Source organism: Penicillium roqueforti (assembly GCF_015533775.1).
Source record: "Penicillium roqueforti strain LCP96 04111 chromosome Unknown scaffold_29, whole genome shotgun sequence".
NCBI classification, from domain to species: domain Eukaryota; kingdom Fungi; phylum Ascomycota; class Eurotiomycetes; order Eurotiales; family Aspergillaceae; genus Penicillium; species Penicillium roqueforti.
In genome coordinates, this window is record NW_024067593.1 from 43,287 (window position 1) to 57,792 (window position 14,506).

The 14,506-nt window shown below is 49.9% G+C and overlaps 7 protein-coding genes across 7 annotated transcripts; 3 read left to right on the forward strand and 4 right to left on the reverse strand.

The window, feature by feature from the left end:
* Nucleotides 1-74: 74 nt before the first annotated feature.
* Nucleotides 75-1,830, forward strand: LCP9604111_8081 (uncharacterized protein; the record flags this gene model as incomplete). The annotated part of the gene is made up of 2 exons (XM_039076185.1): nucleotides 75-79; nucleotides 132-1,830. The coding sequence occupies 2 exons, from the start codon at nucleotides 75-77 to the stop codon at nucleotides 1,828-1,830; spliced, it is 1,704 nt and encodes a 567-aa protein (XP_038925860.1).
* Nucleotides 1,831-2,838: 1,008 nt separating this feature from the next.
* On the forward strand, nucleotides 2,839-3,635 carry LCP9604111_8082 (LURP-one-related/scramblase family protein; the record flags this gene model as incomplete). Its single annotated transcript, XM_039076186.1, has 2 exons — nucleotides 2,839-3,286; nucleotides 3,358-3,635. The coding sequence occupies 2 exons, from the start codon at nucleotides 2,839-2,841 to the stop codon at nucleotides 3,633-3,635; spliced, it is 726 nt and encodes a 241-aa protein (XP_038925861.1).
* A 487-nt stretch (nucleotides 3,636-4,122) lies between these two features.
* Nucleotides 4,123-4,713, reverse strand: LCP9604111_8083 (uncharacterized protein; the record flags this gene model as incomplete). Its single annotated transcript, XM_039076187.1, has 3 exons — nucleotides 4,123-4,483; nucleotides 4,546-4,581; nucleotides 4,691-4,713. The coding sequence occupies 3 exons, from the start codon at nucleotides 4,711-4,713 to the stop codon at nucleotides 4,123-4,125; spliced, it is 420 nt and encodes a 139-aa protein (XP_038925862.1).
* A 1,404-nt stretch (nucleotides 4,714-6,117) lies between these two features.
* Nucleotides 6,118-6,603, reverse strand: LCP9604111_8084 (uncharacterized protein; the record flags this gene model as incomplete). The annotated part of the gene is made up of 2 exons (XM_039076188.1): nucleotides 6,118-6,324; nucleotides 6,379-6,603. The coding sequence occupies 2 exons, from the start codon at nucleotides 6,601-6,603 to the stop codon at nucleotides 6,118-6,120; spliced, it is 432 nt and encodes a 143-aa protein (XP_038925863.1).
* Nucleotides 6,604-8,637: 2,034 nt separating this feature from the next.
* LCP9604111_8085 (malate synthase) lies at nucleotides 8,638-10,257 on the reverse strand (the record flags this gene model as incomplete). Its single annotated transcript, XM_039076189.1, has 1 exon — nucleotides 8,638-10,257. One exon carries the CDS (start codon nucleotides 10,255-10,257, stop codon nucleotides 8,638-8,640), a length of 1,620 nt encoding a protein of 539 aa, XP_038925864.1.
* A 934-nt stretch (nucleotides 10,258-11,191) lies between these two features.
* Nucleotides 11,192-12,865, reverse strand: LCP9604111_8086 (glutamine synthetase family protein; the record flags this gene model as incomplete). The annotated part of the gene is made up of 5 exons (XM_039076190.1): nucleotides 11,192-11,222; nucleotides 11,273-11,962; nucleotides 12,013-12,065; nucleotides 12,116-12,372; nucleotides 12,433-12,865. The coding sequence occupies 5 exons, from the start codon at nucleotides 12,863-12,865 to the stop codon at nucleotides 11,192-11,194; spliced, it is 1,464 nt and encodes a 487-aa protein (XP_038925865.1).
* Nucleotides 12,866-13,305: 440 nt separating this feature from the next.
* LCP9604111_8087 (putative short-chain dehydrogenase/reductase family protein) lies at nucleotides 13,306-14,318 on the forward strand (the record flags this gene model as incomplete). Its single annotated transcript, XM_039076191.1, has 4 exons — nucleotides 13,306-13,370; nucleotides 13,440-13,976; nucleotides 14,024-14,207; nucleotides 14,262-14,318. 4 exons carry the CDS (start codon nucleotides 13,306-13,308, stop codon nucleotides 14,316-14,318), a joined length of 843 nt encoding a protein of 280 aa, XP_038925866.1.
* Between the last annotated feature and the right edge of the window lie 188 nt (nucleotides 14,319-14,506).

A 14,506-nucleotide genomic window follows, 5' to 3' on the forward strand; every position in this document is an offset into this window, starting at 1 on the left:
AAGTTGGATTGAAGGAAACCTAAACGGTAGAGGAAACCACGGTGTGATCTCCTCGCAAGACCATAGTACCCAGCATGCAGTGAGTGTCTCGGGTTCTGATAATTCGGATTCTAATGTAATACCTCAATTAGGGACCAGTCCAAATCTCCTGCCTCGGACCAAGAAACCTATTACGATCTTGGCTCGCATCATCGACCAGTGACCACCTCTTCGGCAGAAACCCAACTGTGGTTCGATCGCGGACTGATATGGGCATTTTCTTTCAACCATGATGAGGCAGAGCGATGCTTCCAACGCGCAGCGGACAGTGACCCCAACTGCGCGATAGCGTTATGGGGAGTCGCCTACGCTGCCGGGCCGAATTACAACAAGGCTTGGAAGTTCTTTGATCCAAAAGGTCGCCGGGCTTCTATCGAGAAGGTCAATAATGTCCTAGAACGAGCACGCAAGCTGGTAAGTCATGCTACCCCAGTCGAACAGGCATTGATCGAAGCCATCGGTGCCCGCTTTCCATCCGTCCATGACATCCCCGACGACCTAAGTCCTTTTGACCACGCATACGCAAATGCCATGCGCCCTGTGTATCAGAAATTCAGCAACGATATGGACGTCGCTGCTCTGTTCGCCGATGCACTGATGTGTATCACCCCACGCGGGCTGTGGGATTTGGATAGCGGCAAACCTACAGGAAATCACACGGTCGAGGCTCGCGAGGTCATTGAGCTGGGGCTGAAGCAGACTACCGGTCACGATCATCCGGCACTCTGTCATCTGTATATACACATGTTGGAGATGTCTCCATTCCCAGAATTGGCTCTACCGGCTGCAGATCGACTGCGTGGGATGGTTCCGCATGCTTCGCACATGTTGCATATGCCGACGCACATCGATGCGGCAGTGGGCGACTACCGCCGTGGTATCGACTCCAATCATCAAGCGATGCTTGCCGACGACATCTATTTTGCCCGAGAGACGGGCACAATTATGTACACAGCCTACCGGGTACATTATATCTGTGCGAAATTGTATTCCGCTATGATGTCCGGTCGCTTCTCGGACGCAATCTCTGCTGCCGAAAAGCTCGAAAAGGTCATATATCCTCAAGTGCTGGCGATCAAAAGTCCCCCGATGGCAGACTTTATCGAAAGCTTTGTGGGGAGCAAGGCACATGTCCTAGTGCGTTTTGGCCGTTGGGAGGAGGTTCTCAGCCTTGAGCTTCCCACGGATCGTGATACATATTGCGTGACCACAGCTATCATTTATTACACCCGTGGTCTTGCGTTTAGCGCACTTGGACGGATTGCAGAAGCCGAAAATGCCCAGGTAGAATTTGAAGCGGCACGCAGGGCAGTCCCTAGTACCCGACTCAACAGCATACCATGCAAGGAGGAAGACGTTCTAGGGGTAGCCTCGGCCATGCTTGCTGGAGAATTGGAGTACCGGAAAGGAAACATTGAGAACGGATTTTCCTTTCTCAGGGAAGCTATTGTGCGCGAGGATGGACTTGCGTACTCTGACCCGCCCCCCTGGATGCAGCCAGTCCGCCATGCCCTCGGCGGCTTGCTCCTGGAGCAGAATCGCGCCGAGGAGGCAGAAGTGCTGTTCAAACAGGATCTTGGATTTGCCCTGGACTATCCTCGGCGTAGGGCAAAGCTCAACAATGTGTGGGGGTTGCATGGCTTATATGAATGTCTCACTCGCCTTGGAAAGACTACCGAAGCGGCTTTTATCGAACCTGCACGCGACATTGCCTTGGCATCTGCAGACATCCCAGTGAGCGTTTCGTGTTTCTGTCGAACATCCGCGGTTGAAAAGGATGGATGTTGTTAGCGCTGATCGGTGATAGCTCGTTGTCTGGCGGGGTAGGTAATGATCGCTCTCATTATTATCGGCGTTGGAGTTACCGAAACCGGCGTAGATAGCGGAAATTGCTAGCAATTGGACCTTTTAGCCGGCTCCGTCATTTATACTACGTACTCCCATAATCTAGCTCAGATCAAGCACCATATGAGATTGCGGAGGATTTGGTGAGCATAGACGAGAAAATCGAAGACTTAAAACCCGTCGAAACAGAAACGCGCGAATTGGCACGCCTATCCACGCGCACGCGAAGACGCATTACAGTATAATCGATGTCGCGAAATGCCCCATCACACATAAGCTTAAATATCCTTGTAAGATACGAGACCCAGCAACTGAGTCACGACAAACAGAGAAAGTCCCAGAATAGAGCAAACAAGCCCAATCTGAAAGACGACTCGTTGGGCCTCGGTGAACTTGGAATACCGGCGCAAGCCTATAAGGGAGATTCCCACGACAGCCACAGTGGGCGCCATATCCTTCCACACAATATCCAGCATGTTGCTGGCCAACGATCAATTAAATTCAGGAAAAGAAGCTATTTTGATATTAGCATGAGGTTCGCCGGGTTTTCCGGGTTCGGTTGAATTCTACCAATGAAGTGGGGTTAGGGCGAATGGGCCAGTGATGATCGTTGGAGATCGCGATCAACAATCTTGGCGCTGAAGAGATAGTTCACTTGACAAAAACAGAGCGCAGAATTCGTTATTTGGGTATTTTGGAGAGAAATAAATTGAAGAGAACGAGCTGGTCGGGTGGAAGAGCTCTAAAACGACCGCGTATGCTAGTGGCGGAGTACTTACACTATAATGCTAATAGAAACTCCTGAAGGAACAAAGCTCAGGAATTCGAATTCGCCTCACAAATCACTCGTTTATAACTATTGGCTACATCGTGACCAAAGGTGCGAGGCGATCGGAAAAAACAACCACCAATGCTCCAGCCAAGGAGAGTAAACCTTCTTCAAGCTATCACGTGATGATATCGCCAACCGATGATCGGCTTCAGACTGACCCCGCGCTCCTGTGGTCGATTGCCCTGTTTGATTATTTAATCTTTATCCTTCGAAAGCTTCAATTGAATCCACCTGTCGTCATGGGCATCCTGGGTCACCACAATCTCGAGCCATTCGCCGAGCCAATCGCCCTGTTCGAACAATTTGTCGCAAAGGAGCCGCAGACACTAGTCCTGAGAGAGAAGGTGCTCTCCGCGTCTGGGGATAGCTTCGACGTCAAATTGGCCAATGGTGACCCAATTTTGAAAGTGCACGGAGCGTGGGTATCGCTTTCTGGCCGCAAAAAGGTCGAGGACGCCCATGGCAAGCACCTGTTTGATATTGTCAGGGAGCTTCTACACGTGCATGCGACCTATGCAATCGAAGACACCCATCGCGAGAAGATTTGTGAGGTTAAGAGTAATCTCACATGTAAGTGCCGTCTTTATGATCCAAGATATTCAGCAAAGTAGACATATTATACACATTACTAACTGCACCAGTGCTTGGCTCCAAAGCCACCGCCACTTTCACTGATAGTAATGGCAAGGCGGTGATTTTCAATATAAAAGGAGGCTGGTTCGATCGTACTGCCGACATTGTCGACCATAAAAGCGGCAAAACGGTGGCTCGCATTGACCGGAAATTGCTTAGCGGCCGTGACCTTGTGTTTGGCCAGCAGACCTACGCCGTTGTTGTGGCACCTGGTGTGGATGCAGCATTAATCGCGGCTCTGTGTATTTGCTTTGATGAGAAGAACAACGAGGAACGTGGCGAATAGTAACACTTAATCCCTATTTCCTTCAGTCTTTCTCTGGGTCCGCCCCTTTCTATAGTAAATGCCACCGTCTCTTTCTGTATAGAGATTCATCATTAAGTACCATTCTGTGGAGGATATAGAGAGCGATTTTACTAGCTATATAAACAGAAGAATAACTAATATGTGAAGCTGCAGTTGATATACATAGGTGTCATCCACAATTATGGTTCATCATATACACGAATAAAATAGAAGAAAGGACTCGAATAATTTGAAAGGATTTTGAAGCTCGCCGAATTTGAATTTTGCTCTGGTTTTGAGCAGTTCTAAACAATTGAGGTCAACATGTAGAGTTTCCGTATCAGCCTAGTCTCCGACCTGCTCAGAAACACTAACGATAGCTTCTAGCGCACACGTGGCAATAGCTGTAGGTCCGACAGCGGGCATATGCGTTGCAGCATGGATGGGTACAAGAACGCTTAGACAGGTCAGAGTGTGCCTGTCCCTGTCACTTTGAGGTAGGTGTAGCGAATTCGCTTTCATCGTCGATTTCGGAATGGGCGCTGCGGTACCGTTCTGCTGCCTCGATTGCAGCATCCAGTTCTTCACATAGGGGATCAGATGCGATAGCTAGAACGGTATCATCATAGTCTAAGAGATAATAGCCTCCATTCCTGTCGTCCATAGTTCCGAGTGGGTATTGCCTCGCCATATCATTCAGTTGTTGACGAGTCTCCAAAATTTGGATCGATTCGTGAATTGGTACTGTGTAACGGGCTGTTGACATTGCGAAGGTTGAAACAGTTGTTACCGCAAGGAATAAAGATCCAAAGAAGCTTTTCGGTAACATCATAGAGGTCCACTGGGCGCTGGAAAACAGAGAGCGGGGTCAATAATCTCTCAAGAGTTCGGTGTAAATAAGACTCCATACCGGTTGAAGGATATTCTTAGGCAATTGTCTTTCTCTCTTATACGATTCGAGCTTTTAGACAGGGGAATTTGTCGACTTATAGCACAATTAAGAGCAGATCACATAATGTCTTAGTTCAAAGCTAACTCATTATTTAGTATCGGACACGTTCAAAAAGTAACATTGCATGATGGAAGGAATGGGCTAGGGCAGGGATTTGGCTCCATTGTAGGCTGCAGGAATACATTCGTCATACATACAATCCGGACTTTATCAGGGTCCGCCATTTACACCTAGCTTTCGGGATATGAGCTATAAAGCTGCGAGCAAGATCATGTTTCGAATTTAGTAGGAACCGTCCCAGATGTACAGAAAGATTCATAGCGCAGTGGAATATCGATCCCATGCGTATTGTTCTCATGCGAAATGGCGTGTGGGTCATGGTAGTTTGAGCAATCCTGAGACAGTGGCGTGAATCCCGGGCTTTTAGCCTCTCCCATGGCGATCGAGCTAACTATATAGCACATTAGGGTTACATTACAGCAGACCGTGCGTCCAGGCTCATCGGTCTCTGGTGTATATTACGACAACCCCTGGGTTCCGCGAAAGACTTGCAGTCCCATGAATCAAATTGTCGTCCGCTCCTTACATCTTACGATACTAACGATTTCCCTTGGCTGTACTTCAACCATGCTCTACACCACCCTCTTTGGATCGCCTGGTTTAGGGGGTACCTGGGTATTAGGGAATTCGCGTGATTGTAGGTGGAGAGTATCGTTTGGCTAATTATAATTGTCGAAACTGAGGTGGATACTGGTGAAATACGTGAAGTACGTCAAAGGCTTGACTCGTGAACATAGTCACATGACGTCACATGACTCCGCTTTTTGATGCGGGGAGCGCTGATGTTGGGCACCAGTCCGCGACTGCCCCTCCGCGAGATACAAGTCTCCGGGCATACTGGCATTGTTTCTCGCATTAAGCAGGAAATTTCAGTTACAGTCGGGGAATCGCAACTATACAATATATATGTGTAACCCGAATTGGGAATTAAAAACTCCCCCATCCGATATGAACCACTGCATCGCCATGCTCGTATCATTATGTCTCCGGGTGCTTCGATACGATTAGAAGCATAATCTAGAAGCAATTTGAACGGTGAGACAAACCAGGAATCCCAGCCCATCGGAGGACCGCACCACTTTCCCTTTCAAGACGATCAGGCTGTGGCCGAGACCTCATACAACCTTTTTGAGGATTCCCTGTCGATGGACTACCTCCCCTATCAAGATGATCGAGCCATGGCTGGACTCGAGAACGCAATGACCCCAATTTCGAGAACGGTTCAGGGACCCGAAATACAACCAACCTCTGTTGCTACGCCGTGGATATCGGCTTTATTTGGCGAAGGTGGGAGTTGTGTTGAGTCGTCTTTCTCTGAGCCTATTTCGTCAACCTGAGAATTTCTTTCTTCGATGATACAATTCTCAGTAATTTACAGAGATAAATAATTGCCAGTCTGAACCCCGAAAGAACACATCAAAGTGTATGTACGGAGTACACATAAGCTAAATAGAAGTACCCACGTCCTACCTAGTCAAGAGGCGGAGGAACAATAAATATGGCAGTTGCCCCTGCACTTATGACAGGCTCATTGATGATATAGATGTATGATCCCTCTTTGAGTACTCCTCCAGGCGTTATGGTGATGGTATTGGATAATACGATCAAGTAACCTTCCTTCCGAACGTTCTCAAGTTTGGTATCTTTCGAAAAATGCACTAAATGCCATCGCCAATCCTATATTCTGATGAGTCCGTTGTCTGCAAAGTAAATGATAATCAATGGACATACAGTACCGATTTGCAGCTTTTCCGTGACGCGGAGTTGTATCGTGAGAAGAGAGATTTGTTTCGCGAGTAAGTCTCCCCGATATGCTTTGTTTCCATTTTTGTTTTCGTGAAATATCGCTGCTTGGTTTTCGGCTAGTTTATTCGGTGATGTAGCAGTTTCAGGCATCAGTTCCTTCATGATTCTGCGGATGGATTCGACCGAAGGAGGAAGATCTTTGTGGATCATAATGTGGATTCCTGGTGAAGGGTTGGCCTAGCCATCATTCGAGTGTTTTTGTCACTTACCTTGAGATAATCAACCTGTCGATTTAAACTAGAATATTTCTAGATTGGTGTTGGCGAGGGGTAGTAGGAGGGGCCTAATTTCAATGTCAGGCGATATATCTACATGCACGCACAACGTGCCTACCCTACCCCTCCTTGATCCATCTTCTCTTCGCCCAAACAACCCTCTTTGATGACAATATTGAATGTTTTTGCTACGGTGTCCAGTTGCCTAACTGATAGGCATCCCCCTGCCGTCATGTCGGACACGCATATACGAGGGCCTATTGCAAAACATCAAGTCAACGACGTTAGTATAAATATTTTCTCTATCAAGTCACCCATATTATGCATAGGCTACCGAATTGATCCACCTGAATCACGGTCACCTTTTTTACCACCGACTTTGGTGGTATGTGAGATTTTTCGACGTTGAAGCTTGGATTGGGACCTTATCGCAAAAACAAGTACGCGAGCGAGGGAGAGGTATAATAGACTGAAATAGTCTCTTGGCGTACCGGTGTTGATGCTTGACAGAAGAATAACCAGAGAGAGGGATATTATCAGCCGAAGTAGCGATCCGAAACAAAATATAGAACATCAAGCACATAGATTATCAAGACATTGACAGCTGTTTTCTATTCATATATAGGGCGAACGTACCCAAGGCACCGAGGATGACTGCCAGTCTTACAATCGACCGCCCATCGACCAAGTTTTGGATAAATTCTGTCAATGAAGGTCGATCATATAAAGATTTGGGGCTTGGGGAATATAGAGTGATTGAATCTAGTGCTCGTAGCAAGCTATGCGCATTTCGAAATCCCCCGTCGACGCAGCAGTCTTCAATGATCGATCCAAGCCAAACATTTTCGGTATTGGGAAGGAACTCTCTCCGCGGCCAGGTAGCGCGGCCATCACTCGGAAGGTTATCTTTAAAGAGATCGATTTCGCATTTCTCGCCAGTCACAACTTCATAGATAACTGCCCCGAGAAAGCCAATGTCTATTCGAGCTGTGTATCCGTTGTCATCGACAGAATCCATATCGGTATCCAAGGGTAGAAGAGATGCTTCGGAGAAATCGCAGAATTTGATTGTTAGATCTGAATCGAGAAGGAAGTTTCGACTCGCAATATCTGCCACAAGCACACGTCGATCGTGGATATACTCGAGCGCGCGAGCCATATCGCGAAACCATGAAAGTTGGAGCTGTTGAGGTGGTCTTTTGGTTGCTAAGTAGGTGCGAAGATCGCCATTTGCCATATAAGTGAGCTAGGTAGCTTCTCTTAAGAAACCAAGGCAGTTAACAATACCGCCACATTGGGTACTGGATTCTTGAAACCGACGATAGACATCTTGTTCACGTTGGATGACTTCAATATTCATCTGAACCTCGATAGCTGAGCTCCAAATATATCTTAGGGGTGTTTTGACGGCTAGGCCGTCACGCAGAACTACAACCGCTGAAGATCCACATCCAAGGACTTGCTCTTGGGGGATGGTATCTCCAGAGAGATCTAAAAAGGGAGAGGACATTTCTTTTTTGTCGGAATATAAGGAAGGAATGATTCTTGGACTGGATTTGGCCACAAACTGAAACAAGGGGGTCTCGCACATTGCTTTAATCACATGACCCGATATATCTTTCTTTTTATCTTCGTAGATTATTGAGAATTATAAGTTGCCGTAAGCACTGCCTGTATGCGAAATATTCGTCTCGGAATATATTGACCTAAAGTGCGGTCTATTCGAATGCCGTCTAATTGCCGAGGTCCTCGACTTAACGGCGGCGCTGTCGGTTGTAAGAGAATGGTGGGAAATGGAATCCTAGCAATTCATCTACTACAACGAAATAACGTCGAAATACTGGTAAAAGTAATCGGAATAAAATAAATTTTATACAACTATGCTAACTGCAGATGGTAATCTGGCGATAAAGTCAAGACCAGACAAAAATAAACAAAGGGTATTCATCATCATAAAATTAAAGCCCATTCAAAGCTTAGCAGCACTACCAGCAGAGGAGATCTCATTGTACAGCAAGCTGGTCAAGAAATCGGCGTAATCCTCACCGGTAACCTGGCCAGCGAAGTAGCGAGCAGCAAGCTGGTACTTGTTGCCCTTGGCACCCTGAGCAGCAAGGCTATCAGCCTGCTCCTGCAGCAGACGCAGCGCGAAGGCTTTGTCCATGCGCTTGCCCTCGGCAGTGAGGACGTTGTGGCGGGTCCACTGCCACAGCTGGCTGCGGGAGACCTCGGCTGTGGCGGCGTCTTCCATGAGGTAGTTGATGGGCACGCAGCCGACACCGCGGAGCCAGCCCTCCATGTAGCTGAGGCCGATGTTCAGGTTCTTGCGGATGCCTTCCTCGGTGATCTTGCCGGGGACGTTGGTGTTGAGGAGGTCGTTGGCGGTGATGTGCACTTCCTCACGGCGGATGAAGAGCTGGTTGGGTGTGGGCATGTAGGTGTTGAACACGTCGGAGGCAATGTGGGCCAGGGCGGGGTGGGCAACCCAGGTGCCGTCGTGGCCGGCGCGCACTTCGCGCAGCTTGTCGGCGCGGACGCTCTCCATGGCCTTGTCGTTGGCGGCGGGGTCGTTCTTGATGGGGATCTGTGCGGCCATGCCGCCCATGGCGTGGACGCCACGACGGTGGCAGGTCTTGATGAGGAGCTTCACGTAGGCGTCCATGAAGGGTACGGTCATGGTGACGTCAGAGCGGTCGGGGAGGACGAAGTTGGGGTGGTTGCGGAATTTCTTGATGAAGGAGAAGATGTAATCCCAGCGGCCGCAGTTGAGACCGGAGCTGTGATCGCGGAGCTCGTAGATGATCTCGTCCATCTCGAACGCGGCGGTGATGGTCTCGATGAGGACGGTTCCACGGATGGTTCCGCGGGGCAGACCGACGAAGTCCTGGGACAGGTTGAAGACGTCGTTCCAGAGACGAGCCTCCAAGTGGGACTCCATCTTGGGGAGGTAGAAGTAAGGACCGGCGCCGCGGGCGACGAGCTCCTTGGCGTTGTGGAAGAAGTACAGACCGAAATCGAACAGACTGCCGGAGATGGGCTCGCCGTTCACGGTGAAGTGCTTCTCCTCGAGGTGCCAGCCACGGGCACGGGCAATCAGAGTGGGCAAGGTGCGGTCAGTGCGGAGCTTGTACTCCTTCTCTCCCTGCTTGAAGTCGACCTGGCGACGGATAGCGTCGTACAAGTTGACCTGGCCGTTGACCATGTTGTCCCAGGTGGGGGCGCTGGAATCCTCAAAATCGGCCATGTAAGTCCAGACATCGGAGTTCAAGGCGTTCACGACCATCTTGCGGTCAGTGGGGCCGGTAATCTCAACACGACGGTCGACGAGACCGGGGGCGGGAGGAGCACCCTTCCATGCGTCATTCTCACGGATGTGCTTAGTCTCGGGGAGGAAGTCGAGGAGGTTTCCCTTATCAAGCTCGGCCTGGCGCTCGACACGGCGCTGCAGAAGAGCTTTGCGGGTAGGGTTGAAGGTGCGGTGCAGCATAGCCAAGAAGGCACATGCCTCCTTGGTCAGGATCTTGCGAGCATCGTTGTTGATGGCGCCTAGGATAGCGACATCCTTGAGCTGTGTTTCGACGAAAGACATGACGTATGTGTATGGAATATGTAGATGGGTAGTGTGTGCAGTATTATTCCATGTATAGAACGTCAATTTTCAAATTCCACAGAGCAGAAAGCAGGAAAAGCCTGAGTGATATTGTTCCTATATAGCCATCTGCCCGAGGGTATCGAATACGTCAGAGTCACCCAAAAGTTGCCGCGGTTGTTCTGGACCCGCCCAATGATAAGCCGGAAAGCCGATTGTCCCCCATTTTCCCCGTTTGACCGTGTCGCTTCTTATAATTTCCCGACTCTTCTGTGTCTTTCTGATACCGAAACGCGTTCGATGGACGACTTTTCATGGGTTTTCCACGGGAAACTCTTCCTCTCGGCCGACATTTCCCGATCTTCACCTTTTAAGCTTATATTAGTTCTATACACGATCGCAATTAGAACGGCGTACGCCGCACACCGAGTATGATTAGGCTGTCCACGTCGGTATCTTTCGAAGAACACAGTTCTACAGCTTGGCCGTTGTTTAGAATGATAATAAAGAAGGGTAATAGCAAGCTTTGCACAATTCGCCCCCTGCTTCACCCGAAAGTGGCTGTACGGAGTAGAAGCTCTCCGCATTCCCCGGAAACTCCAATCAACCGCGGTTGTCTCTGATCGCCCATATCTCGCAGGGTTCAGAAGAGTCACATCCGAAGCCGAGTTGTCCCGGCGGTTTTCTGCGTCACCCTGTGTTCATCGGCATGTGACAACTCGATATATATAGAATACATCCGAACTCCGGCAAATCGACAACTTCCAATTCGTTGAATGTCATTTGGTATATATCTGGGGTAGTATGCCTGCTAATCTCGTGCCTTACACACCCTTCACCAATCTCTAGGCCAATGCGACTATGTACAATTCTTCATTCTGCTAACCCGTGTCTCTGTGTAAATCAAAAATCGATATGAGAAGAAATACGGCATTTACACGGTCTCGATGTATCGCTTCATCTCCCTGTGAACTTGTCAGTATACGAATGAGTACGGGGTAATGATGTCACATACCAATCAGTCACCGCCTCCTCCCACAAGCGCACCTCGTGTTCCCGAGTTCCGGCAAAGTGATCGACGAATAAATCGCCAAACACTTCTCGTGCGATACTCTCCGGTCGCGTAAATGTAACGACCGCCTCTTTCAAGGATTTGGCCAGACGCACACCCTTGTCACTGGCACCGCCCATATCCTCGCCGCGAGCAAGAGGCGGCAAGGGAATCTCGAGCTTCTTCTCGACTCCGCGCCATCCCAATGCTAGGATCGCCGCCAGGACGAGATGCGCATTGGTGTCCGCACCCGGCACTCGCACCTCAAACCTGGTCGCTTTCGGACTAGCTGTCGGTGGGGTAATCAGACGGATTGATGCGGCCCGGTGCTCCAGTCCCCAGGAGACTGTGACCGGCGCCCAGAAGTTCTCCACCAGGCGTTTGTAGGAATTGATCGTCGGGGCCAAGATCGGCATGATATCCGGTAGGCCGACGAGAAGGCCAGCAAGGAAGTGTCGACCCAAGTCGGATAGATGAGCGATATCGGGGTAGAGCGGGGATGGATCCGGGGTATCACGAATGAAGGCATTCTTCCCGTCGGCCGTGACGAGCGAGATGTGCATGTGTCCGCTGTTCCCTGGCAGGCCTTGTCGGGGTTTGGCCATGAAGCATGGGGTAATGCCATGCTTGATTCCGAATGATTTGACGACGTACCTATAACAAGTTAGCTGGCCCAGCCCGCACTAGCAAAGGAACAAACCCACTTGAACAACCCCGCCTTGTCAGCCATGTCCTTTGCTTCGCCAAATTGTAGTGCCTATCACAATGTTTAGTCCCAATACGACCGTGTACTATCATGGCACTAACAGCTTCATAGACTCCTGGTCCACTTTCAGTATGCCACCCTTCAATATCGCATCGGAACTTCTCACAGGCGTCGAAAATGCCATAATAGTAATCTTGGTTGTGGAGGGGCCGAGTGATTGAATAACCAAACATGCCTTCTGTCACTGGCGGCAATGCATCGACTGGATTCGACTTGAGGAAGGCGGCTGTTGCAGATGCGCCTTGCTCGGGGGTGACATGGTTGCCCGGCGTGCGAAATTGGTAGAATTCATATTCCGCTGGGTAATATCCTGATCAGCCATTGAATCTCACACACCCTGGTCTGCGATCGGACATACCTCCTGCCATCGCCCGATAGCCCGCCGCCTCGGCTTTGGCAGCCGCAGTCTTTATTAATCCTCGTGGACAGGCGCACACCGGCTCCCGTGTCTCTGGATCCAAGAAGCTGATGAGGAAGAAGGGCACATTGTTCTCCCAAGGGATGCGACGGAAACTGCGCAAATCTGGGACTGCGAGAAGGTCGCGGTATCCGTTCTGCTTGTTGCTGATGGCCAGCTCCTTATAGTACGTCGCATCATGTTGGTCCCAGCCGAAGATCACAGAGCAGAACCCGAAGCCCTCGGTGATGACAGACAAGAACTTATCTTTCTTCATGAGTTTTCCGCGCAGAATTCCATCCACATCGACTCCAGCCACCTTCACTTTTGTGTCATTCTTGAGGATCTCGGCGACATTCTCGACTGTGACCTCGGGGTCTGCGGGGCTCGACATGATGGATCTGGCCAAAGAGTGAGATTGGGAGTATAGGGATCCAAAGGATAGAAATAGGTGAGGGGAAGCAAGATAAAGACGGGACAAAGCGATAACAGTCTCGTTCCAAGTCAGACAAATCGGGTAAATCAAGCAAATCGACAGGCCAACGCACCTGGACAGCTTGGAAGCTTATCAGCGGATATCGGTGTCGCCTTACCGCTTCGGGCAAACACCGTCACCGCTTATCTAATGGGATCCACGCTGCCCACGTGCCCCGCGTATATTCCTTTGGAGCAACACACTGATAGACAACTCTCATATTAATTCGAATTCTCAGTTCATGTGGGTGGCCTCCTTCTAGCGTTTTCTATAGATATATCACACGCTGTAATGTTGGCGGTTGAGTCATTGCTAATCTAGATTCCATTTATACAAACAGAGCTCAAGATAAGGTCATAATGGCTGCCACTACTCCCCGAGGACGTCTCCAAGGCAAGAATGCCATCATCACAGGTGCAGGCGGGTATGTGGATTGTTTATCCCTGAAAAATACAATGCCGTCACAAGCCTAACCGATTCCGAACTTGGATAGTGGCATCGGCCTCGAAACCAGTATTCTCTTCGCCCGAGAGGGTGCCAATGTCCTGATGGCCGATGTCTCCGAGCCCGCCCTCGCAAAGGGACTGGCCAAGGTGAAGGAATTGGTTCCCACCGCTCGAGTCGAGTCGATCCGATGTGATGTGTCCAAGGAATCGGATGTGCAGGCAATGGTTGAGTCACAGGATAGCTGGGGAGGCACCGACGTGATTTTCAACAACGCCGGAATCATGCACGCCAACGACGCAGATGCCATCGATACCCCCGAGAAGATCTGGGACCTCACACAGAACATTAATGTTAAGGGTGTCTGGTTCGGCAGCAAGCACGCCGTCCTCAGTCTGCGTCGCCACAAGAAGTCCCGTGGCAGTATCATCAACACAGCTAGTGTGGTGGCCTTGGTTGGTGCCGCCACTCCCCAGCTTGCGTACACGGCGAGTAAGGGTGCGGTCCTGGCGATGACTCGGGAGTTGGCGATCGTTCACGCTCGTGAGGGATTCCGTTTCAACGCTCTCTGTCCGGCTCCCCTAAAGTAAGTTTTCCTACTGGGTTTTTGTGAGATTAGCTCACGCGGTATAGCACCCCTCTTCTGCAAGACTGGCTGGGTGATGACAAGGCCAAGCGGTTCCGCCGGGAGGTGCACTTCCCCACCGGTCGGTTTGGTGAACCCATTGAGCAGGCTCACGCTGTGGTTTTCCTGGCCAGCGACGAGAGCAGCTTCGTGAACGGAACGGACTTTGTAGTCGATGGTGGAATGACCAAGGTAAATGCTCCGTATGGGGTAATTTCCCCGGATTGCGCTGACGAATTATCCTAGGCTTATGTGACCCCGGAGGGACCGGCAACTCCTGCCCCTCAGAACAATGGCAATTAAACGGCAATTAAGGCACTTGGACGATCAGGCTTCAGGCCGTCGGTCTCATATGATTCTTCGGCAAATGGAATTTATGCAGTTAACAATCAATTATAGGCGAGACACTGACGAGGCGGGTTTGATCTTTTCCGAATGCAGGTAACACACGACACGATGATTCAATTATGATATGATTTCAATGTAACATA